Genomic DNA, 25860 nt, shown 5'->3' with positions numbered 1-25860 from the left:
GGGATATATTTTAAAAGTGCCTCACATACGTCTTGACATACGGAGTAGACATTGAGTTGATATTTCTTCTCTCATTTTCCTCTCTCTACCCTTCGTACAAAACGAAGAGTGAGCCTCTTAGAACAAATTTTCCATGCATCCAGGCGTTGGCATGGGCTACGTAAATAGGATTGTAACACAGGTTTGAGACAGTGTTCTCCCAAATCTGCAGAGACTTTATCTTTTGAGTGCTTCTGCCTTCGCCAGCTCGGTCATCAAGAGTCACCGTGCCCACATGGCTGACCGAGAGCGCGTGGTTGGCGGGTACAGTGTGCTTGCCGAGTACCGCCAAAACCGTTTCACCAGCACTTTGCAGGGATTGATGGAGTTCAGAGAATTTTGTAAAAGCATCAGAATTGCCAAGTTTTGTGCACTTTTGGTACTTCAAGCACTGGCAAGTCTAATGTCTTATTTATTCTGCTCCATTGGCCTGTTAATTTGTTCTTGTGCCATTGCCCATGTTTGGTTGTTACTGTGGCCTCGTAGGACATTTTGGAAGTTGGTATTTCTTAAACCTTTCAAGAATAATTTAGCTATTCATGGACCTTTATTCTCCCATATGCATTTTAGAATAGGCCGAGTTTCTCAAAAACGACAGGAGTCTTGATTGGGATTGCAGCACCATGACTTACAGATAATGACATGTGCCAAGAGCAACGGTAGGCTGTCCGTGAACTAGCAGAAGGAGAGGCAGCCCAGCGAAGCCGGCGGGGACAAGGTTAGTCTGCACAAACTGGGGGCATTTCTTACCTAGCAGTCCAGCAGAAAGAACAGTAGCGAGAAAACCCACAAGATATTTAGGGATAAATCTAACCAAGAATACGGTGGGCCTCCACGGAGACCATCAAACTTCATAGGGGATGCCGGAGGGGGCCCCACGCTCTTAGATGGGGTGACCTGGTACTAGAGAGATGTCTCCCATCCAAGTACTAACCAGGCCCGACCCTGCTTAGTAGAGAGATGTCTCATCTCCCAAGATGAATCCATAAATACATTTCTGACATTGTTATAAAGTCGTGTCTTGACAGCAGGGACCTTGTTTTGTTTGCATCTCCATCCCCAGCATTTAGAACACAGAGATGACCTGTGGTAAATATTGGTGGACTGAATGAATGCACAGCAAATGTGTGCCTCCCTTTCCACTGGACAGTTGCTGGGAGCCCTTTCCAGGCCACTCTTGGATGTAACCATCCTGTTAATGATTGATGACGGGGGACTATAATTGACTTCACCATTCCCCTGTGGATGACATATAGGTTTTGTTTCCATTTTTTATCAAGGTGGCTAAAAAACATTGTTAGCATCCAGCTTTTCTTGCTGTGAGTTTTTAATGCCCTTTGAAGTGAGGCTTTTGAGCATAGAAAAGATTATTTGAGATTATTTTATTTTATTTTTTAGATTTTATATATTTATTTGAGAGAGAGAGAACAAACAGGGGCAGGGGGAGAAACAGACTCCCCACTGAGTGGAGAGCCCGATGTGGGGCTTGATCCCAGAACCCCGAGATCATGACCTGAGCTGAAGGCAGCCGCTCAACCGACTGAGCCGCCCAGGCGCCCTTGAGAGATTATTTTAAATTGACATTTTTTAGGCCACAAAGTTATGGGCCTGTTCTTTTCTTACAGTTTTATGTGGACTTTACAAATTTTATTATTCTCTGTATAACTTGGTAAATTTTAACCTTCACTTTAAGGTAACCTTTGATCAACTCAAGATGATCAGACTGTATCAGTTTAAAAAAATTTTTATTTGTTTATTTGACAGAGAGAGAGAGAGAACAAGCAAGGGGAGCAGCAGAGGGAGAAGCAGGCTCCCCGCTGAACAGGGAGCCCAATGCGGGGCTCGATCCCAGGACCCCGGGATCATGACCTGAGCCGAAAGCAGACGCTTAACGACTGAGCCACCCAGGCTCCCCTAATACTTTTTTTTAAAAAGATGTATTTATTTTGGAGAGAGAGAGCACAAGCGGGGGTGGGGGAGGGACAGAGGAGGGCGAGAAAGAGAGAGAGAGAATCTCAAGCAGACTTCCCACTAAGCGTGGAGCCCCACATGGGACTCGATCTCACAACCCTGAGATCGTGACCTGAGCTGAAACCAAGAGTTGGATGCTGAACCGACTGAGCCACCAGGTGCCCTCCTAGTTTTTATTCTTAAGTGTATTAAATTTAATTGTCATTTTAAACACCTGGAATATCTTACCAAACAAAACCTTTCCAATTAGATCTAATAATTTAAAATTACTTACGTAATGAATCTCAAGTTCTTTCCAAACCTGTCTACCAGGAAGTGTGCGTTGCAGAGTCAAGAACTTGGTTTTGCTCACTGCTGTATTCCCAGGACCTAGAAGAGTGCCTAGCAATTGATAAACTTGCACAGATAAAGAATGTTTATGGTCTCTGTAAATTTCTCTCTTATACCTTTTCACTAAAAAAAAAAAAATCATGTCTAAATTCAGAAGCTTAATTATACATTTTGTTTATTTTTTAAAGATTATTTATTTGAGGGCGCCTGGGTGGCTCAGTTGGTTGAGCGACTGCCTTCAGCTCAGGTCATGATCCCAGGGTCCTAGGATCGAGTCCCGCATCGGGCTCCCTGCTTGGCGGGAGGCCTGCTTCTCCCTCTCCCACTCCCCCTGCTTGTGTTCCCTCTCTCGCTGTGTCTCTCTGTCAAATAAATAAATAAAAATCTTTAAAAAGAAAAAAAAAAAGATTATTTATTTGAGAGGGAGAGAGAAAATGGGGGGAGCAGTAGAGGGAGAGAATCTTCAAACAGACTCTCCGCTGAGCAGGGAGCCCAATGTGGGGCTTGATCCCAGGGCCCTGAGATCATGACCTGAGCCAAAACCAAGAGTCGGATAATGAACCAACTGAGCCACCCAAGTGCCCCAATTATACATTTTAAATTTAGAGTCAAGGCTAAAATGTAAGATTAATTTGCCAAATTTTCTTAAATACTACAAACACCTTAAAGGTCAAATACATAGTTTATTCTGAAGCCTAACATAAAAATATTAAAATCTAAATCTTCCCCAGGGCTTAATGCCACCCCTAAGGCAATCATTAAATCCTCTCAGACAGGTGCGCCTGGGTGGCTCGGTTGGTTAAGCGTCTGCCTTCGGCTCAGGTCATGATCCCGGGGTCCTGGGATCGAGCCCCACATCGGGCTCACTGCTCAGCCGGGAGCCTGCTTCTCCCTCTCCCTCTGCTACTCCCCCTGCTTTTGTGCGCGCTCTCTCTCTGTCAAATAAATAAATCTTTAAAAAAATAAATAAACCGTCTCAGAGAAGCAAGAGTTTCCTTGTGGTGGACCCACATTGGTTGGGGGGTCGTGGCAGGGGTGATGAGAGACAGGCCCTGCCCTGTTAGGGCCTCTGCCTGCCCTCCACCCCCCATGCAAGGCTTCCCAGCCCATGGGAGCCTTCCCTGATTCATATACCCTCTCTGAGCACAAGAGACTTCACCAGTCAGTGGGATTGAACCAGTCCGTTAGTATCTGTTCTTTTCTGAAAAACTAAACTTCTTCCCATCTGCCTGGACAGGAAGGCATAAAAACATTAAAATGCCTGCCTATTGGATTTGGGCCACATTTCGTACTTTGATCTGCTTTTAAGGTCACAACACCTACATTATAGTCTTAGGTTGATTTTGACAAGAGTGTAACATTTTTTTTTATGGCAAATTGTACATGGTGGTCAAATTGGTCTTCAGACTAGTCACTGTTCCTGAGTCTCAGGACTCCTTCAGGGTTCCAGGTTTCACTTCATCTCTGCCAGCTAAGTGTGAGACTCTTGTTTAAATTTAATACTTAAAAATTTATATTTCTTCAATTACTGGTGAGTTTTAATATTTCTGTACATGAGGATCAGAAAATTGTGTTTTCTTCCTCTGTATTAGTCTGGCTAGAACTCTTGAAAAGGTGCCAAAGTGACAACTTCAGTACATGATGTGTCCTTTTTTTATTGGATGAAACCTGTAGAAATAAGACAGACAAAAACTACGCCCAACCCTTCAACACCACGGTATTATAAGTCCGTTGGGTTGACAATTCTTCGAGCTCCGTGTGATGTTAAAAAGTTAAGTTAGCACTGTTGTTTGAGTTTGAACATAATAGGAACTTATTTTTCTATGTAATGGAGGGAAGAAATAGGGATTAATTGATTGTTTCTAAATCTCATATTAGCCTTGGTTTTGACATGATGCCTGACAAAACAGTTTTTGATAAAGATGAGCTTGCTGACTGCTCATCCTTGGGTTGGATGTTTTTAGTTTATTTCCCAGTTAATGCTAGATTTCCCTTAGGTGCTCAGACTGTGACTTGTGCCTGGCTTGGCTGGCAGCCTGGAGGGCTTGCATCTGAGCAGGTGGACGGAGGCCTCCTCCTGAGCCCCAGAAGTCATGCAGGGTGAACCCGGTGAATGCTGCTGGGAGCTGTTTGCCTGCCTGCCTGCAGGTAGCAGTCAGCGTTCCTACGAGAGGTGGTGGAGCATTGTGTTGGGGAGTGGAATTTGGAGAGGGGCTCCTCAAGTTAGGAGTAACCCCTCCATGGGCTGGTGCTGCTTTGGGGGCTCCGCCACCCCTTTCAGCCTCATAGCCAATGGCGCCACCTGCTGGCACTTCCCTCCAGCTCTTTGGTGTCCTGTCCTGTAGGAATGTTGGTCACCTTCCTACTCTGCCCTTGTTTTTTTTTTTTTTTTTTTTAAGATTTTATTTATTTGAGGGAGAGAGAATGAGAGACAGAGAGCATGAGAGGGAGGAGGGTCAGAGGGAGAAGCAGACTCCCTGCCGAGCAGGGAGCCCAATGCCGGACTCGATCCCGGGACTCTGGGATCGTGACCTGAGCCGAAGGCAGTCGCTTAACCGACTGAGCCACCCAGGCGCCCTCTGCCCCTGTTTTTACTCAATAGTATGTGTTAGTTATAGAGTTACCTCCACCCCCCGGCCCTTTTTAAAAAATTCCTTGCATGGGGGCGCCTGGGTGGCTCAGTTGTTAAGCGTCTGCCTTCGGCTCGGGTCATGATCCCAGGGTCCTGGGATCACGCCCCACATCGGGCTCCCTGCTCCGTGGGAAGCCTGCTTCTCCCTCTCCCACTCCGCCAGCTTGTGTTCCCTCTCTCGCTGTGTCTCTCTCTGTCAAAAAATAAATAAAAATCAGGGTGGGAGGATGGGTTAGCCTGGTGGTGGGTATTGAGGAGGGCACGTTCTGCATGGAGCACTGGGTGTTATGCACAAACAATGAATCATGGAACACTTCATCTAGAACTAATGATGTAATGTATGGGGATTAACATAAGAATAAATAAATAAATAAATAAATAAATAAATAAATAAATAAAAATCTTAAAAAAAAAAATTCCTTGCATGGTATTCTATTGTAGAGGAAGCACATGTTTTCAAAGCGTTTGGCACAAATGTCAAATTTTCCATTTAGAATGGTTGTAGTAATTATGTGGTTTTAACCAGTTTTGATTGAGAGAAGGACTGCAAATCCATATGTTTTTTTGGGGCGCCTGGGTGGCTCAGTCGGTTAAGCGTCTGCCTTCGGCTCAGGTCATGATCCCAGGGTCCTGGGACTGAGCCCCGCATTGGGCTCCCTGCTCGGCGGGAAGCCTGCTTCTCCCTCTCCCTCTGCCGCTCCCTCTGCTTATGTGCTCTCCCTGTCAAATAAATAAATAAAAATCTTTTTTAAAAAATCCATATGTTTTTGAACAAAATTCTGATTTTCCCCCAATATTTATTATGAACACTTTGAGACAAAAAGTTTGAAAGCGTAGAACGTAGATCCCCTACCACGTGGACTCCAACAGTTGTTGACTCTGGCCACACTTTGTTTAGCTGTGTCTGTGTGCCTGTTGACCATTTGAAGTAAGTTCTGGTATTGCAACCACACCCCGAAACATCGCGGCCCTTGCTCCTCAAAACAGAGATGTTTCGTACAAGTGAGTAGCACTGCCGTGTGGGGAGCAACCCTCAGTCTCTCACATCGCTCCTGTCCACTCCATGTGGCCCCCCCCAGAGCCTCTACACTGCCTCTTGCAGCTTGTAATGTGCTCATTTGGTCGTTCCTCCTTTACTTTCTTTGAACCCAGGAGAGACCCTCATCTTTTTTATAACCCTGGAAGTGTTAAACTTTAAAAAACTTCTTGCTTTGAATTTCAGTCTTATAGAGACGTTGCAAAAATTATACAAAGATTTCCCATATACCTTCCCCAGAGTTAACATTTTACCAAATTTATGCCCCCCCGTTTCCCCATGTGTGTGCACGCGTGTGTGCATATGCATATTCACGTATGTGTGCACGTAGACTTGAGAGAGTAAGTTATAGACATGACGCCCCTCTTAGGCTAAATACTTCAGTATGCATTTCAAAGCAAGGATGTAGTCTTAATTAACCATAGCACAGTTATCAAAATTAGGAAAGTAACTGATAAAATACTCTTATCCACTCTGACTTTATGTAAATTTTGCCAGTTGTCTCACTAATGAGCTTTAAAGCAAAAAGGAAATAACATTTTTGGGGCTCAGGACCCAGTTCAGGATCACACATATTTACCTGTCACTTCCCTTTCTGGAGAGGTCCATCAGCCTCTCTCACGTAGACACTTTGGAAGCTTGCTGGCCAGTTACTTTGTAGATTGCCCCTCAGTTTTGGTTTGTGAGTATAGCCTCAGGATTGGGCAGGACTACTCAGAAGTTTTATCTGTCCCTTCTGGGAGGGCTGTGATGTTCTTTGTCTCATTACCGATTATGTGAATTTTCACCATTTGGTTAGGATGTTTTTTTGCCAGGTCTCTTCATTGTGAAGCTACTGTTTTCCCTTATAATTAGTAGTATCTTGTGACAGGTATTCGGAGACCATGTGCATTTCCTATTTCTCACACCTAGTATTGGCCTCCATGATGGTTCTTACCTGAAGGAGCGATTACTGTCCCCGGTCCTCATTGCCAGTGATCGAATTGCATCTGCCTCTACACATTGGTTGGAACTCTGCTATAATTTAGAGCTTTCCGTTTCCCCCAATATTTATTCATGTATGTATGTATATCAATATGGACTCACGATTCCTTTTTTTGTTTTTATTTTCAGTCACCCAGTGCTCATCATGACAGGTACACTCCCTAATCTCCATCCCCTGTTTCCCCCATCCCCTTACCCGCCTCCCCTGTGATCACCATTGGTTTGTTCTCTATAGTTAAGAGTCTGTTTCTTGGTTTGCCTCCCTCTCTCTCCTTCTCTTTGCTTGTTCGTGTCTTAAGTTCCACATATGAGTGAAATCATACAGTATTTGTCTTTTCCTGACTGAGTTATTTCACTTAACATAATACTCTCTAGCTCGATCCATGTTGTTGCAAATAGCAAGATTTCATTCTTTTTTATGGCTGAGTAATAGTCCATTCCACACACACACGCGCGCGCGTGCACACATCTTTTTTTTTTTTTTAAAGATTTTATTTATTTATTTGAGACAGAGAGAATGAGAGAGACAGAGAGCACATGAGAGGGGGGAGGGTCAGAGGGAGAAGCAGACCCCCTGCTGAGCAGGGAGCCCGATGCGGGACTCGATCCCGGGACTCCAGGATCATGACCTGAGCCGAAGGCAGTCGCCTAACCAACTGAGTCACCCAGGCGCCCACACACCACATCTTCTTTACGCATTCATCAGTCAGTGGACATTTGGGCTGCTTCCGTATCTTGGCTATTGTAGATAATGCTGCTATAAACATAGGGGTACATGTATCCCTTCAAATTAGTGGGTTTTTAAAAATTTTTTGTTTTACTTTTTTTAAAATTTAACTTCAATTAATACATAGTGTATTATTAGTTTCAGAGGTAAAGTTTAGTGATTCATCAGTTGTATGTAACACCCAGTACTCATTACATCACGTGCCCTCCTTGATGCCCATCACCCAGTTACCCCATCCCCCCACCGCCCTCCCCTCCAGCAACCCTGTTTGTTTCCTATGATTAAGAGTCTCTTATGGTTTGTCTCCCTCTCTGATTTCTTCTTGTTTTATTTCCACCCCCCTTCCTCTATGCTCCTCTGTTTTGTTTCTTAAATTCCACATATGAGTTAGATCGTATGATAATTTTCTCTCTGATTGACTTATTTCGCATAGCATAATACCCTCTAGTTCCATCCACATTGCTGTGAATGCAAGATTTCATATTTTTGATGGCTGAGTAGTATTTCCTTGTATATATGAACCACATCTTCTTTATCCATTCGTGTTGATGGACATCTGGGCTCTTTCCACAGTTTGGCTATTGTGGACATTGCTGCTATAAACATCGGGGTGCAGGTGCCCCTTTGGATCACTACATTTGTATCTTTGGGGTAAATACCAACCAATTGCTGGGTCATAGGGTAGCTCTGTTTTCAACTTTTGAGGATCCTCCATACTGTTCTCCAGAGTGGCTGCACCAGCTTACATTCCCACCAACAGTGTAAGAGGGTTCCCCTTTCTCCACAACCTCGCCAACATCTGTTGTTTCTTGACTTGTTTGTTTTAGCCATTCTGACTGGTGTGAGGTGGTATCTCATTGTGGTTTTGATTTGTATTTCCCTGATGCCAAATGATGTGGAGCATTTTTTCATGTGTCTGTTGGCCATTTGTATGTCTTCTTTGGAGAAATGTCTGTTCATGTGTTCTGCCCAATTCTTGACTGGATTATTTGTTTTGGGTGTTGAGTTTGGTAAGTTCTTTATAGATTTTGGATACTAGCCTTTTATCCGATAAGACATTTGTAGATATCTTCTCCCATTCTGTAGGTTGTCTTTTGGTTTTGTTGACTGTTTCCTTTGCTGAGCAAAAGCTTTTTATCTTGATGAAGTCCCAATAGTTCATTTTTGCTTTTGTTTCCCTTGCCTTTGAAGGCGTGTCTAGCAAGAAGTTGCTGGAGGGGAGGGGGGCGGGAGGGATGGGGTAACTGGGTGATGGACATTGGGGAGGGTATTGTTGTAATGAGCACTGGATATTATATAAGACTGGTGATTCACAGACCTGTATCCTGGAAACAAATAATACATTATATGTTAATTAATTGAATTTAAATAAAAAAAAGAAGTTGCTGTGGCTGAGGTCAAAGAGGTTGCTGCCTGTGTTCTCTAGGATTTTGATGGTTTTCTATCTCACATTTAGGTCTTTCATCCATTTTGAGTTTATTTTTGTGTATGGTGTAAGGAAATGGTCCAGTTTCATTCTTCTGCATGTGGCTGTCCAATTTTCCCAACACCATTTATTGAAGAGACTGTCTTCTTTCCATTGGATATTCTTTTCTGCTTTGTCAGAAAAGAATTTTGTACCAGTACCATACTGTCTTGATGATGACAGCTTTGTAATAGAGCTTGAAGTCCAGAATTGTGATGCCGCCAGTTTTGCTTTTCTTTTTCAACTTCCCTTTGGCTATTTGGGGTCTTTTTGGTTCCAAACAAATTTTAGGATTATTTGGTTCCAGCTCTGTGAAAAAATATTGATGGTAGTTTGATAGGGATTGCATTGAATGTATAGATTGCTCTGGGTAGCATAGACTTTTAACAGTATTTCTCCTTCCAATCCATGAGCATGGAACGTTTTTCCATCTCCTTCTGTCTTCCTCAACTTCTTTCATAAGTGTTTTATAGTTCTCAGAGTACAGATCCTTCCTTTACCTCTTTGGTTAGGTTTATTCCTAGGTATCTTATGGTTTTTGGTGCAATTATAGATGGGATTGATAACTTAATTTCTCTTTCTTCTGTCTCATTGTTAGTGTATCTGTAGTGTATAGAAATGCAACTGATTTCTGTGCATTGATTCTGTATCCTGCCCTTTGCTGAATTCCTTTGAGTTCTAGCAGTTTTGTGGTGGAGTCTTTTGGGTTTCCCACATAGAGTATCATGTTATCTGCAAAGAGTGAGAGTTTGACTTCTTTTCCGATTCAGATGTTGAACTACACTTGCAGCCCAGGAATAAATCCCACTTGGTCTTGGTGAATAATCCTTTTAATGTGCTGTTGGATCCTATTGGTTAGTATTTTGGTGAGAATTTTTGCATCCATGTTTATCAGGGATATTGGTCTGTAATTCTCCTTTTTGGTGGGTTCTTTGTCTGGTTTCGGGAACAAGGTAATGCTGACCTCATAGTATGAGTTTGGAAGTTTTCTTTCCATTTCTGTTTTTTTGAAACAGCTTCAGAAGAATAGGTATTAATTCTTCTTTAAATGTTTGGTAGAATTCCCTTGGGAAGCCATCCGGCCCTGGATCTTCTGCTTAATGATCTGTCCATTGCTGTGAGTGGGGTGCTAAGTCCCCTTATTATTGTATTATTATCAATGAGTTTCTTTAATTTTGTTATTAATTGGTTTATATAATTGGCTGCTCCCATGTTAGGGGCATAAATATTTACAATTGTTAGATCTTCTTGTTGGATAGACCCTTTTATTATGATGTAGTGTCCTTCCTCATCTCTTATTACAGTTTTTGGTTTAAAATCTAATTTCTCTGATATAAGGATTGCTACCCCAGCTTTCTTTTGATGTCCATTAGCATGGTAAATGGTTTTCCACCCCCTCACTTTCAATCTGGAGGCATCTTTGCAGACAGCATATCGATGGGTCTTTTTTTTTTTTTATCCAAACTGATACCCTGTGTCCTTTGATTGGAGCATTTAGCCCATTTACATTCAGAGTAATTATTGAAAGATATGAACTTAGTACTGTTGTATTACCTGTGAAGTCACTGTTTCTGTATATCGTCTCTGTTCCTTTCTGGTCTTTGTTACTTTTGGGCTCTCTCTTCACTCAAAGGATCCCCTTTAATATTCCTTGCAGATCTGGTTTAGTGATCACAAATTCTTTTAATTTCTGTTTGTCCTGGAAGCTCTCTATCTCTCTTTCTATTCTGAATGTCATCCTAGCTGGATAAAGTATTCTTGGCTGCATATTTTTCTCATTTATCACCCTAAATATATCATGCCATTCCTGTCCTGCCAGGTCTCTGTGGACCGGTCTGCTGCCAACCTTATGTTTCTAGCCATGTAGGTTAAGGACCTCTTGTCCTGAGCTGCTTTCAGGATTTTCTCTTTATCTCTGAAATTTGCAAGCTTCACTATTATGGCAAGCTTCACTATTATATGTGGAGGTGTAGACCTGTTTTTATTGATTTTTGAGGGGGGAGATGGTTCTCTGTGCCTCCTGGACTTGAATGCCTATTTCCTTTGCCAGATTAGGGAAGTTCTCAGCTATAATTTGTTCAAATAATCCTTCTACCCCACTCTTTCTTTCCTCTTCCTCTGGGACCCCAATTATTCTACTGTTGTTTCACTTTATGGAATCACTGATCTTTTGAATCCTTCCCTCGTGATCCAGTAGTTGTTTATCTCTCTTTTCCTCAGCTGTTTCTCTCTCTTTTCCTCAGCTTCCTTATTCTCCATCATTTTGTCTTCTATATCATTAACTCTCTTCTGCCTCATTTATCCTAGCAGAGCCTCCACTTTTGATTGCATCTCAGTAATAGCCTTTTTCATTTTTACCTGATTAGATTTTAGTTCTTTTATTTCTCCAGTAAGATATTCTCTAGTGTCTTCTATGCTTTTTTCAAGCCCAGCTAGTATCTTTATAATTGTTATTCTGAATTCTAGCTCTGACATTTTACTAATATCCATATTGACTAAATCCTTGGCAGTGAGTACTGCCTCTTGTTCTCTCTTTTGGGGTGAGTTCTTCCGTCTTGTCATTATGTCCAGAAAAGAATAGATGAAAGAGAGAGAAAATACAGAAATAAACAAATCAGAAGAGAACAGAAACCAAAAAAAAAAAAAAAAGAATCAAACAAGAAGTTAAACAGAACAATAAACTAGATCTCAAAATAGGAAAGGAAAACTTATATATATACAAAAATAAAATTGAATACAATGAAAGGAAGCCAGAAATGAAAAATACGTATGGAATGTAAATGTAAAAATGAAAATTAAAGACTTAAAAGAAAGAATTGATAATATAAGAAAATAGCTAAAAAGGAAATAAAATATAAAACTGAAAGACTAAAGAAAAAACCACGAATGCTATATACTGTTTTCTCCAAGAGCTGGAGTCTTGCAGTTCTGTATGATCAGTAAACATGGTATAGCCTGAAGTTCTGCTGATCTTCTGGGAGAGGGGCCTGTTACGCTCATTGTCAGGTGTCTTTGCTCCGGCAGAGTTGTACCCCGCTTACAGGATGCCTGGCTCATATAAGCGGCTCCAGAGCCATGTGGGGGATGAAAGTGGTGGCACCCTGATCTCCAGCCCTGGAGCTGAAATTAACACCCCCCACTCTTCACAAGCCCCCACAGAAAAGCAGTCAGTCATTCTCCTGTGTTTACCCAGCCTGTGACCGAGAGTTTTTATCTCAGGCACGCGACCCCGTCTGGAGTCTCCAAACTGCAGACTCCTGTGGTGTGCACCCATGTCGCTCCTCCTGGGCCACGGGAGGGGGGTGTCTCACCCTGGTTCTGCTGCCTGCTGGGTCCCTGCTTAGAAAGTGGTTACCCGACCCTGCAGCGGTTCTCAGTTTATGGCAACACCAAGCAGAAAGCTGGCGCCTGGTCTCGCTGATCGCAGTCGATTTCTGCTCCGATGCCTGGGAACTCTGCCACCCTTGGGCACCCCCATTCTTTTTGTGACCCTGGGGACCCTGAGACCACGCCGTCCCACCTGGGATTCTGACCTGCTTGGCCCCGTTGAGTGCCTTTCAGGCAGACTTCTAAAAGTTACGATTTTGTGTTCCACTGCTTACACTTTCCCATAGCTGCTTACGGAGGCTCCCTCCTCCCGCGGTTTATCTTCCGATATATCGCCTTGGATTCATGTCTCTGCACTTCCTACCTTGCAAAAAGTGGTCGCTTTTCTATTTGTAGAATTGCAGCAATTCAATCTCCGGTTGATTTTGCAGGTGTTCAGAATGATTTGATAACTATCTAGCTGAATTCCAGACGAAATTAGGGGCCCCTACTCCTCCTCCATCTTGACTCCTCTTGAATTAGTGTTTTTGTAAAATACCCAGTGGTGCGTTTGCTGGATTGTAGGGTAGCTCTGTTTTTAACTTTTTGAGGAACCTCACTGTTCTCCAGAGTGGCTGCACCAGCTTGCATTCCCACCAGCAATGCACGAGGGTTTCTCTGCATCCTTGCCAACATCTGTCGTTTCTTGTGTTACTGATTTTAGCCATTGTGACAGGTGTGAGGTGGTATCTCATTGTGGTTTTGATTTGCATTTCCCTGATGATGAGTGTGTCTGTTGGCCATTTGGATGTCGTCTTTGGAGAAATGTCTATTCTTGTCTTCCCAGTTTTTAATTGGAGTGTTTGGTTTTGGGTGTTGAGTTTTATAAGTTCTTTAACTATTTTAGATAATAACCCTTTTTCAGGTATGTCATTTGCAAGTATCTTCTCCCATTCTGTAGGTTGTCTTTTGGTTTTGTTGATTGTTTCTTTTGCTGTGAAGTTTTTTTTGATGGAATCCCAGTGGTTTAATTTTGCTTTTGTTTCCCTTGCCTCAGGAGACACATCTAGAAATACATTGTTATGGCAGATATCACAGAAATTACTGCCTGTGCTCTCTTCTAGGGTTTTTATGGTTTCAGGTTTCACATTTAGGTCTTAACCCATTTTGAATTTATTTTTGTGTATGGTGTAAGAAAGTGGTCCAATTTCATTTTTTTGCATGTAGCTGACCAGTTTTCCCAACACCATTTGTTGAAGAGACTGTCTTTTTTCCTTGGGATGTTTTCTCCTGCTTGGTTGAAGATTAATTGACCATAGAGTTATAGGTTCTTTTCTGGGTTTTCTATTCTGTTCTATTGAGCTGTGTGTCTATTTTTGTGCCAGTACCATACTGTCTTGATGACTACAGCTTTGTAAGGAGCTTGAAGTCTGGAATTGTGATGCCTCCAGCTTTGCTTTTCTTTTTCAGGAATGCCTTGGCAATTCTTGGGGTGCCTAGGTGGCTCAGTCGTGAAGCGTCTGCCTTCGGCTCAGGTCGTAGTCCCAGGGTCCTGGGATCGAGCCCCACATCAGGCTCCCTGCTCAACGGGAAGCCTGCTTCTCCCTCTCCCACTCGCCCTGCTTGTGTTCCCTCTCTCACTGTGTCTTTCTCTGTCAAATAAATAAAATCTTAAAAAAAAAAAAAAAAAAAAGAATGCTTTGGCGATTCTTTTGTGGTTCCATACAAATTTTAGGCTTGTTTTTTCTAGTTCTATGAAAAATGCTGTTGGAATTTGATAGGGATTGCACTAAATGTGTAGATTGCTTTGGGTAGTATGGACATTTTTAAAAAAGATTTTATTTATTTGACACAGAGAGAGCACAGGCAGGGGAAGCGGCAGGCAGAGGGAGAGGGAGAAGCAGGCTCCCCGCTGAGCAGGGAGCCCGATGTGGGGCTCGATCCCAGGTCCCTGGGGATTATGACCTGAACTGAAGGCAGTTCCTTAACTGACTGAGCCACCCAGGCGCCTCAGGTAGCATAGACATTTTAACAATATTTGTTCTTCCAATCCATGAGCATGGAATGTTTTTCCATGTCTTTGTGTCATTTTCAGTTTCTTTCATCAGTGTTTTATAGTTTTCAGAGTACAGGTGTTTCATCTCTTTGGTTAGGTTTATTCCTAGATATTTTATTGGACTCAACAGATTCTTGTTTTACTCCCAACTACTATCATATGTCATTGCTCACATTGTTCCGCTTTTGGCCAGTGAGAGCTTCTACAAGCTGGTTTGTCTTTCCTTTTGACATTTCCCCCGTAATTGTTTTGAGCACAGGTTTCAGGCTCATCTTATACTTTCCCTGCCCCAGCCCTGGAATCAAATCAGCCATTTCTCTAAGGAGCCCTAATTCTTTGTATTGGGGAATGACATTTATCGACCAAGATCTGGATACTGACTCCTTGCTACTGGGTGTCCCTGCTTCTCAACCCTCTCAGTGGACAGGGATGGGGAGGTGTGTGCACATGCTTCCCATGTGTATGTGTGTATAGGTGAGGTGTGCCTCTATTTCCATATGTCTGTGTGTGTTCAACATATGAATTCATAGGAACAGCTCCATGTCCACTCCAGGAAAGCAGGGCTCATTTGAGCCCTTCAGTGTCTCTATGTGTTGCTCCCTTCTCTGCACTGACAGCCCTATATTTATTCACTGTATATTTATGTGTCTTCTCAAACTGGAACATCTTTTCCCAATCTTTTTTTTTTTTTAAGATTTATTTATTTATTTGTCAGAGAGAGATTGAGCACCAAGCAGGGGGAGTGGCTGGTGGAGGGAGAAGCAGACTCCCTGCTGAGCAGGGAGCCGGATGCGGGGCTTGATCCCAGGACCCCGGGACCCGAGCCAAAGGCAGACGCCTCACTGACGGAGCCACCCAGGCGTCCCCATCTATCCCAATCTTAAAAATCTGCCTATCTATCCTTTAACTAAACAAACAAAAAACCCAAGGAAGTTACTTTTAAAATCTGAGTCACTAGATTGTTGCAGGAGGCTCTTGGTAGGTGTTCTTGCCAAGAGTGTCTCACGCATCAGGTGTGTTTGTGACGTCGTGCCTAAATGAAGTGAAGCCTCTTCCTGTCGCGTGAGGAAGAATGGTTTCAAAGTTGAACACAGGGCACTGCTGATGCGCGTGGGGAGGGATACGGGTGGATGCGGTACCGCCTCGTCTCCTATGGGCTTTGCTTTGTGGTTGAACATCACATCGATTCTAGAATAGTGGGTTAGTGCAGGAGACTCGGGGCCTCTGGATCGGCCCCACTTCCTGTGCCTAAGTCCCTGTGGGCAAGGCAGTGAGGGCCACATGGCCACCTGCACATGTGGCAGGGTTTACCCAGGAGAGGAGACCCTCCAGATGAAGCTCACGCAGGGCCCTGCTCATTTCTCTTCAGTTGCTGCTATTTGGAATTAGCGTAACTGCATGAAAGCTGGTGTAAGTTCTGACACCAATAAATGAGTAGATGCAGACTTCTTCTGACACGGGTATTTCTGGGCCGGCATGGTTTTGATCTAGAACTGTCTGCTGTAGAGTCAGATCCGGCCTTGGGCCGTATCCTGGAAGGTGTACGTCAGTGGAGTTAACAGAGGCAGCTCAGGGCTTGGCTCCCACGGCTGGCACAGCCAGGGGAGGGACATGTCTTTTTTCCTTAGATTAGCTATTCTTTAAATGGAAGTTTTATAAAATATTTTCTTTTCCACTTTGAATAGTCTCAGACTTTCAGATGGCTGTTGGAGGGAAACCTCCATTTCCACTGTGCAGCTCTGAGAAAATGAGCCCCTGGTCACCCAGAGCCAGGTCCTGCGTTGGCCCCATCACTTTCTGGGCAAGTCTCCTGGTCTGGCGTGCCTGCTCTGGAAGGCGGCACTCGCACCCCCCTGCTGCATTTGTGTGGGGTTAGATAAAACATGTGGAAGCAGCCCCCTGCACAGATGCACTGGCCCGAGGTCTCCGTGGCTGAGAAAGTAAAGCTGAGAAATCAGGGAGTTACTTTTCCATCTGCCTGTTCTGCAGATGTTCACTGAGAGAGGGTGGCTTTCCACTGACCGGTGACACGGGGACTGGGGACTTGGATCCTCCCACAAAGCCTCTGCTGTTCTTCTGGTTCAACAGTCACTGGCATTGCGAACCAGTGGCTGCCCTGCTCTCTGCAGACCGGGGTTGACTCAGGCGTAGGCCGGCTGTGGGAGTTTTCGTGCCAGCAGCCACGAAAGTGACAGTGACAGAGATTAGACGAGGCTGAGAGCGCAGCCCGTTGATGTGGGCACCGGGGCAGGCAGAGCTGGGGTGAGCCAGGTGTCCAGACCATGCGGTCGATGGTCAACCCTGTACGTCATGATCAGAGATGGTGCTGGTCGTCGGGGCCACAGCAGGACAGGGTCCTTGGCCCTTAAGGAATGCATAGCGTGGAGGGAAACGATGAGCTACCGCAGCCCTAAGCACGGGCCGGACATGAGGCCCCGGGAGAGATGCACACGCCAGGTGCGGGCGAGCCGCTGGGCAGACTGGGGACAGCCATGTGGGTGATGAGGCCTATTTGCGAGCTGGCCCGGCCCAGAGAAGGCCAGAGTGTTCCAGCAGAACTGGCAGGCTGGGGGAGCGCCGGGCTGGGGAGGGCATAGCGTGGTGCCCTCTGACTGTTGGCACAGCTCTGAGTCAGGGAGGGCTGGCCGGGGTGCTGCCGCCCACGGACTTGACCTGCAGGGGGGTTTTCACCAGATTTGCATTTCTGAAAGGTGGACGGTGGAGGGGAGGAGGGCAAGACCAGAGGTTCACCCGAGCCCCTACTGTGATCAAGGTTGGGGCGGGGAGTGCTGGTTGGAGTCACTGCCCTGGGGTGGAGGGGAAGGCAAGATGCTAGGAGGACGGCCAGCTTTTGGTCAAGGCAAAGACCATTGGGAGGTGCTCAGTGACAGGTTTGCGTCCATCTCAGGGTTGGGGGTGCCAGGGGCAGAGAGGGCAACTTGAGTAATGAGTCCACAGGAGTTCACTTCCTAGCCTTGGGCTGGCCACGTCCTGCCCACTCCAGTCAGGCCCTTCCTCTCCCCAGCACACGGACACACCCCTGCAGGTCCCCATGGCCGTGGTCAGCTGCGGTGATGTGGCTGACGTCCCCTCGTCCATCCGCCTCCTCCGCTGGCGTCAGCGGCACCACTTGGTTCTATTCTTGTCCTGCCGACTGCCGCTCCCCATTCTGTGCAGGGTGTCCAAGATGTCCCGACCTCCTGACTCTCGTGTGGTCCACCCCCTCTCTCCGGGGTGGCCTCACCCAAGCTGGAGGCTCTACATACTGACTCAGTGTCCTGGAGCTGCCAGAACAAAGTCCCACAAACCAGGTAGACGAAACTTGCGACTCTGGTGGCCAGAACCTGAAATCAGCCTGGAATCTCTTTCAGCTCCTGGTGGATCCAGGAGTTCTTGGCTTGTGGCAACATCAGCCCAGGCTTGGCTTCTGTCTTCACATGGCGTTCCCCTCTGTATGTCTCAGATCCTCCTCTCCCCACTCTTAAGGGACACCAGTCATTGGATTTAGGGCCTCCCCTAAATCCAGGATAATCTCATCTTAAGACCCTTCACATAATTACCTGCGTAAAGACCCTTTTTCTAGAGAAGGTCCCATTTGCAAGGACGAGGGGCTGGGATTTGGCGATCTTCCGGAGGACACCGTTCAACCCTCTCCTTGCACCAGGCACACCCTGATGGTCACCGAGTTTGCATTTCTGTCACAGTCTCGTTTGTTCAGAATTTGTGTGAGAAGCATCTCAAACCTAAAATGTCCCGACTCTTGCTTTCTCCTCCCAGGCAACAGAACCTGCTCCTCTCCGTCTGCTCCATTTCGGGACATGCGGCTCTGCTCTGCTGGTTGCTCAGGTGGGAACCCCGCATGGCCCCCTGCCTGTCCACGGCTGCACACCTGTCCTTGGGCCCCTGTCACGGCCCCCTTCTGCTCAGACCCTCCCATGGTTCCCTGTGCCCCCAAGTCAGGGGGGCCTGTGGCCCGTGAGAGTCTGTGGGACCCGGTCCTGTGCGTCCTGCTCCCTTACCTTCCCCTTCTCCTTCACCAGTCTGCCCAGCCACACCAGCTGTCTGTCTCACACACCACACTGTGGCTCCTTCTGGTCCTCCTGCCTCCGAGTGTCTCCCGCAGGCACTTTTACTGACCCTCCCCCAGTCTTCTCTGTCCCTGCCTGGTTGTCCTCATCGCCTCCTGACACCCGTGTGCAAAGTGACCTCCCCAACACCCTGTGTGAGTGGTCACGGGTTGGTGCCTGTCTCCGCCGGAGCCCATGCTCCCCCAGGGCACAGGATGGTACTTGAGGCATGAGCATTTGCTGAAGGAAGGAGGGTAACCTCATTTGCCCCTTGGCTTTTCACGAGGTCATGTGAGCCCCCACCTCATGCTGGCTCCCTGGGCAGGTGGGAGGCCCTGGACTCCCTGGCAGCCTGGCCAGCTCTGCGGTCTTGGCCCTGTTACTTAGGCTCCTCAGGGTAGAGCGGCCCCCCCGGGAGAACCTGCCTTCAGGGAGGGTGCGAGCACTGAGTGGGTTAAGATGCTGAAGCGCGTAGGAACTGGGCTGGCTTTCGCAGCCACTGCTGCTGGTAGTGGGCTGGGCATCGGGACAGGCTTCTCGCTCCTTCCCCGACTCGCTAGTCTTGGACTGGATTTCTCCCACTGAACACGGTCTCCCAAAGCATTACTTCCCCTGGTGACCTTCCGTGGTCCAGCCAGTGCTGAACAAGTGGCATAACTGCCCTCGACCGGTTCCTGTGCCACATTGCAGGTGTTCATGGGGGGGGCTCGGCGTAGCCCCCCCTCGAATTAGTCTTACTTTGAAGCTTTGCCTTGTCATCAAGTAAATGAACCATTATTTCCATCTGCTCCTACATACAGATGTCAGGAGAGTGCCCTTTGTCATTCCTGTCTTCCATCCAGTCTCCCCGACCTCACAGTCACCAGGTCTCTTCCCAGAAGGGCTGCCCCATCGCACAGCTCGGGGGGGCTCTGGCTCCCACTCTGTCCCCACAGCCCGCCCTCAGTCTGTGCAGGGGCTGCCTGATGTGCCCCTTCTGTGTGGCCTGGTCCCCTGGCCCTCGCCGACTCCCTGTCGCAGCCCCGGGCCCAGGACGGTGTCCTGCACGTGTAAACAGTTACTAGAGGGAATGCATCCGGGTGGGTAAAAACTGTGAGAACAAGTCCAGGCCTGGAGCACATGGAAACTCGGGGCCACCAAGTGAGCAGGATCAGGCTGAGGGGGTTGGCTTATAACGAGGTAGAGTGCTTCTTTCCTCTCCGTGTGAAAATACGCATTTTAAAAAAGTATATGGATGCTGGGGAATAAAGGGACCAAAAATGCTCTGCAATTATTAACTGACGCTTTTCTGCTTTTGTTTCCTCAGACACCATTTGCTTTTGACTCAAGATGATGTGATGTTTTATTATAAAACTCATTAACCATGATGGCTACACAGACATTAAGCATAGACAGCTATCAAGATGGGCAACAAGTGAGCGCCTGAGCTTTATTCCACATTCTAAATACAGTCCATGGATCGGGTACTGAAACACGACCGATGCTTTGTATATTTATAATTCAGTTTCGTGAGGTTGCAGGCTCAATTTTAAGGATGTGATGCATTGATCATGTGCTGGTGCTAGAAAGGCTCGCTCTAGAGTTATTCAAATCATTTCTTCCACTGATACCAAGTTGCCAGTAATTGTGACTCCCCTAAGTCATAGTTCATTGGGAATTTCCTTTTTTGATGTCCTTGCTAATGAGTGTTGTTGCTTTTAAAGAAAAGCTGGGTGTTGAGGAAAGCTGGATGACCGGTTGCTGACCTGAGTGGGAACCACGGTGTTTCCCCTCCCCAGGCGTGAGCGGCGGGGGGTCTGTCCCATTTGTCTGGGCAGCATCGTTGCTGTGCTGTCCGCTCCTGTTGTGTGGCCATGCCCGGACAGCCTCTTGCCTGCCCTCCCACTGTCCGTGGACTTGGTGTTCCTTGCAGCTGCGGTTGAAGGTCTGGGTGTTTGGTGTTCTGTGCCCTGAAGGAACTGGGGAGGCAGGGATGGGAGAAGCTCAGCCGAGGCCTGGGCAGCCTCTCTTGGGACACCTGAGGTCTTGGGATGCTCTTTGTGTTCAGAATGGGGTCCAGTCCCCCTCTGACTGTGGAGCCCTGGAGCTTATTTCGTCGAAGACCTTCCAGTCTTTGCTTCCTGCTTCCTGTAGTCAAGAGGTGGTAGAAGAAGGCCAAGAGGCCCCTTTTTTCCCTACTCGAAGTGAGCTGGGTCACAACAAGGCCAGGGGGACTGGCCCGAATGAGGTCACAGCCCTGCATCAGTGAAGTTGCAGGTGGCGCCTGGGACCTGAGGCTCCCTCTCTCTTCTGTTGTGTCTTTCCTTGGTGGCCAGTTCTGTGCATTCCTGCTTTGGTTCCTGTTGCACAGACTTTGTTTTTGTTGGCTTGTTGTTGTTGTTGGCTTTTTGTTTAAGTGTCTTAGCTTCTTAGGGGAATTGAGGCATGGGGGTGCTCTCTGCACCTGGAAGTCCTTGGATATTTCCAAGTGATTTTGTTTCTAAAATGCAAAGCTAGTGTTGTCCCTCTCTCCACCTGCTGAGCCCTGCCTTGAGGACCCTGCATTGCCCTTGTCCTCACCTCTGCACCCCACTTCTGGGCATCCCTGCCCTGCGGCCCTGGCCCTGGCTCTTCCCTTGGCTCTTGCCTCAAGGAGCAGCTTGGCCAGGGCCCTCTGGTCCTGCAGGTCTTTGCTTCCATCGCTTCCTATGAAGACTTCCCAGCCTGCCTTGGTCCCTCCCCACTTGCCACCTGCCTCCCGTCCTTCCTCCACTGGTCCCCCTGATGCCCTGCTGGCAGATCCTGCCAGGAGTCTCCTCCTCCAGCAGGTCTGTGCCTGGAGGTGACTGAGGTGGCTGTGTCCTGCGCAGCGCCAGGCACAGGGAGGGAAGGAGCCTCGCTTTTCCCTTGACGTGGAAAACTCTTGGCGAACATTATTTTAAACATTTCCTATCCTACAGCATAGATATGCCCAATTTCCTTGGCCATGTCTCCAACATTTAGGTTTCTCTTTCTTCCACACTCATTTTTTTTTTTTTTTAAACCTGAAATAGGTGCCTGGGTGGCTCAGTCGTTAGACGGCTGCCTTTGGCTCAGGTCAGGATCCCAGGATCCTGGGATCGAGCCTGCATCAGGCTCCCTGCTCCATGGGAGGTCTGCTTCTCCCTCTCCCACTCCCCCTGCTTGTGTTCCCTCTCTCGCTGTGTCTCTCTCTGTCAAATAAATAAATAAAATCTTAAAAAAAAAAACAAACCTGAAATAAATCTTTTAAGGCCTTTTTATACTACTGTCAGATTTCCTACCAGAAAGTTGTGTTTGACTGGGCTTTAGTTAGTTGCTTTAGTGTTTTGTTTTTCGAGAGAGAGAGGGAAACCCTCTCCCGGGCCCACTGCACCATCTAAAGGCAGAGGCACAGAGGCGTCCCTGCCTATCTGGACCACGGAGAGGCAAGTGCGGCGCCAGGGTCTCCCCTGCGACACAGCCCCTGGGGCCTGTGACCAGCCCTGGCTGTTAGGTGCCGGGTTTGTGGCAGGACGCTGGCTCTCCCCCGCTGCGTGGGAATAAGCCCCTTCCCCGAGGGCCCCCACCGGGCTGCTTCCTTGAGGACAGAGTCCTGGCAGTGAGGGGTGGTCCTGAAGAAGCTGAGGGGGCTGGCGATCTGCTCACGGATAATTACAAGGTTCCTGCAGCATTTTGGGATTTCTTTCTGTAAACCGAATTCTTTATGCTTAAGGATTTAAATACTTTTCACCTAAGTTACAAACCAAATAGCTAGTTGAAAGCAATTTATAATATCTTTAAGGCTTCCTCTTATGTTTAATACTATTTCTTTAAACACAGCTGGTCTTTGCCTTCTGAATACAGTGACTTTTTCTCAAAATTTGGATAGCTTATGTATTCCTGAAATGTAAGAGTAGATAGGGGAGAATTTAGAATATAGGGTCTGAGTTGTTTTTGTGACAAGATAAGAGTTTTAACTACTCGTGTGCACTTCTCTTGCTCAGCGTGAGCATCTAGAGCAGGCAGAGACAGTGGAAAGATTATTTATGTGCCGCTTCCCTTCAGCGCTGTGTAGTAGTGTGTTTTTGAAAATCATAAGCATTTCACGGATACCGGTCCTCACAGTTTTCAAGATGATTTGGAAATTTGACCTTTGTTTTAGCCGTTTTCAAAACGTATTAAATTCAAAGGAATTTTGTTGGTAGTGTTTTTTATGTATTACTGCCAGTCATCCAGCTGTCTAGCAATTTACCACTCCTGTTGCATTTCTGTTTCTGTTTGAGAATAGAGTACTTAGTAGCAGTTTATTTTATGTTTAGTAACCAGAATTCTCTCCTCCTTTCACAGATGCAAGTAGTAACAGAGTTAAAAACGGAGCAAGATCCCAACTGCTCTGAACCTGATGTGGAAGGAGTGAGCCCCCCACCCGTGGGGTCCCAGACGCCAATGGATGTGGACAAGCAGGCCATTTATAGGTAGCGATGAGATGTGACGCATGTGGGTTTTAACAGGAATGACAGGAATAGAGAACCTTGTTAAATGGAATGCTAGACCTATTAGCTAGGCAGAGTAGTAAGGTTTGATGTGATAACCATGGGAGTGAGAAGTTTGTCAAATTAAGATATTATTCCTGATACCTTAAAAAAAAGTTTTGGAATATAAATGGACATTTTAGTCAACCTTGCAAAAAGAAATCTTCAGGCCCAGGTAGTTTTACTGGAGAATCCAGTAAAGGAAGAGGGAATGCCTCCCAACACATCACTCTGATACTAAAGCCAGACAAAGACAATACAAAAAAAAAAGTATACACCAGTGTGCCTCATGAACTTAAACATAAAAATCATTAATAAAATATTAAATCCAGCAACATATAAAAAGAATAACACACACTGACCAAGTGGAGTTTATCCCAAGAACTCAAACTGATTCGTTAGTCAAAAGATCAACCAGTGAGACACACAACATGATCATACTAAGTGACACAGAAAAGCATTTGACAAAAATCAACAGCTAATTATGATTAAAAACTGTCAGCAAAGTGGTAATGGAGGGAAACTTTCCTAACCTGATGAAGGGCAACATCAAAAAGTCTGTTGTTCTCATCGTATTTAATGGCCAAAGACTGTTTTCCTAAGACTGGGCACACAGCAGAGACGTACGCTCTGACTCCTCTTGTTCAATACTGTAATGGAAGTCCTAGCCAGTGCGGTTAAGGCAAGAGAAAGGAAGAAAAGGCATACCAGATTAGAAAGGAAGAAATAAAACTGGGTCTGTGCACAAACGACGTGATTGTTTATATAGAAAATCCCAAAGACTCAACCAAAAACCTTCCAGAACTGGGTGAGTTTAATAAGGTCACACATTACAAGGGCAACACACAGAAACCAATCCCATTTCTATATGAGTAATACACAATTGGAAGCTGAAAATTAAAAAAGACAATACCATTTACAAGAGCTCCAAAAAATTTAGGTATAAATCTAACAAAACACAGAAACTTTATGTGAAAAATTATAAAATGCTGATGCAAGCAATCAAAGAAAACCTAAATAAATGGTGACACATACCATGCTCATGGACTGGAAGACTCAACTTAGTAAAGATGTCCTTTCTCCTAAAATCGACCTGTAGATTTAGCATAATTCCAGTTAAAGCCCTAGGACAGTTTTGTACATACAGACATGTTAATTCTAGATTTTATATGGAAGGCAAAATAACTAGACCAGCTGAAACAGTGTTGAAAAAGAATAAAGTGGGATTTTTGAGACATACCATGGCATTATGGTAATGAGAATGTGGTGACGGTGGTGAAGGGATAGGATCAGAATCACTTTTGTCCTATACAAATACCTTATTTATTTGATCTTTGACAAAGGTGCAAACAATTCAGTGGAGTAGAGGTAGACTTTCCAAAAAATGGTGTTGGAAGAATTAGACATTCATATGCTGAAAGAAGGTCTTTGACCTAATCTCACGTTTTATACAGGAGTTTACTCAAGGGGCGCCTGAGTGGCTCCATCAGTTAAGCATCTGCCATCGGCTCAGGTCATGATCCCGGGGTCCTGGGATCGAGCCCCACGTCGGGCTCCCTGCTCAGTGGAGAGCCTGCTTTTCTCTCCCTCTTGTGCTCTCTCTCTCTCTCTCTCAAATAAATAAATAAAATCTTAAAAAAAAAAAGTTTACTCAAAACGAAGTATAAATCTAAGTGTAAATTTTAAAACTATAAAACTGGTCTCTCCATACCATGGAATATTATTCAGCCACAAAAAGGAACGAACTAGTGATACGTGTTACAACATTGATGAGCCTGGAAAACACCGTGCTAAGTGAAAGAAGCTAGATGCCAAAGGCCACGTATTGTATAATTCCGTTTAGATGTCTAGAACCCTAGCAAATCTATAGAGACAGGAAGTCGGTAGTGGTGGCCTGGGGCTGGGGTTTGGGAGAAGATGGGCAGTGACAGCTGATGGCTGCAGGGTTTCTTTGGGGGATGACGAAGATGCTGTAAGATTGACCTTGGGGATGGTTGCACCGCTCTGTGAACAGAGTAGAACCATTGCATTGTACACTTTGAAGGGGATAAACTGTAGTATGTGAACGATATCTCAACAAAGCTGTTACATAAACGAATGCAGACATACGTACTAAAATATTCTTGTGCAAATGTAGGACATACATTTTAAAATTTTTTTCCTGCAGGCATCCACTCTTTCCATTATTAGCTTTGTTGTTTGAAAAATGTGAACAATCTACGCAGGGCTCAGAAGGCACAACTTCTGCCAGTTTTGATGTAGATATTGAAAATTTTGTAAGGAAGCAAGAGAAGGAAGGAAAACCCTTCTTTTGTGAAGATCCGGAAACTGACAATTTAGTAAGTATAAGAAATGTTTTATTTTTTTCCCCAAATTTAAAATCTGTTCAGTAAGTTTTAAACGTCTAATTAGAACTTCAGGATGTAGTTCTGCTAAAGGGGAGAATCCGATAGTTTATGAAATAACTTCCTGTATGTGTGACCTGAACGTCCCCATGTCTTCTAGCTTTCTGTAGTGACTTTTACTGTAGGGATCAAAGGAGCTCATCTGTGTCTGTGTCACAAGGGGCCTGGGGACGCAGTTCTCTCCTGAGTGTCTGTGAAGTTCACTGGGGTTGGTGTGCTTATAAGCCGTGCCTCTCAGGCAGCATGCCTGTGCCCCAGCCCAGTTCTGGGCTTCCCCGGATCGCGGACACACACCCTTATGCTCTGTGTGGAGGCTGGCAGTAAGTGGTGA

The 25860-nt window shown here is 45.7% G+C and overlaps 1 protein-coding gene across 8 annotated transcripts in view; it reads left to right on the top strand.

The window, feature by feature from the left end:
- The window catches only part of PKNOX1 (PBX/knotted 1 homeobox 1), a 58412-nt gene that overhangs the window by 12007 nt on the left and 20545 nt on the right, over positions 1-25860 (top strand). For 3 of the 8 annotated variants that reach the window (XM_064578349.1, XM_045902399.3, XM_045902397.3), the window contains exons 2-5: positions 18324-18392; positions 19920-20027; positions 22940-23067; positions 25292-25463. In XM_064578349.1, the coding sequence (XP_064434419.1) occupies positions 19977-20027; positions 22940-23067; positions 25292-25463 (351 nt within the window). In that variant the 5' untranslated portion in view covers positions 18324-18392; positions 19920-19976. Of the gene's footprint in view, positions 1-609; positions 758-17369; positions 17858-18323; positions 18393-19919; positions 20077-22939; positions 23068-25291; positions 25464-25860 lie in introns of those variants that run through there. The other 5 variants (XM_064578312.1, XM_045902398.3, XM_045902400.3 and 2 more) reach the window with 5 other exon arrangements.

Source organism: Mirounga angustirostris, unplaced genomic scaffold (genome assembly GCF_029215605.1).
Source record: "Mirounga angustirostris isolate CCGP_5_RB_7025 unplaced genomic scaffold, mMirAng1.0.hap1 SCAF_1, whole genome shotgun sequence".
Taxonomy (NCBI): domain Eukaryota; kingdom Metazoa; phylum Chordata; class Mammalia; order Carnivora; family Phocidae; genus Mirounga; species Mirounga angustirostris.
The sequence above is the reverse complement of the archived record's forward strand: the minus strand, read 5'-3'. Positions and strand labels throughout refer to the sequence as shown.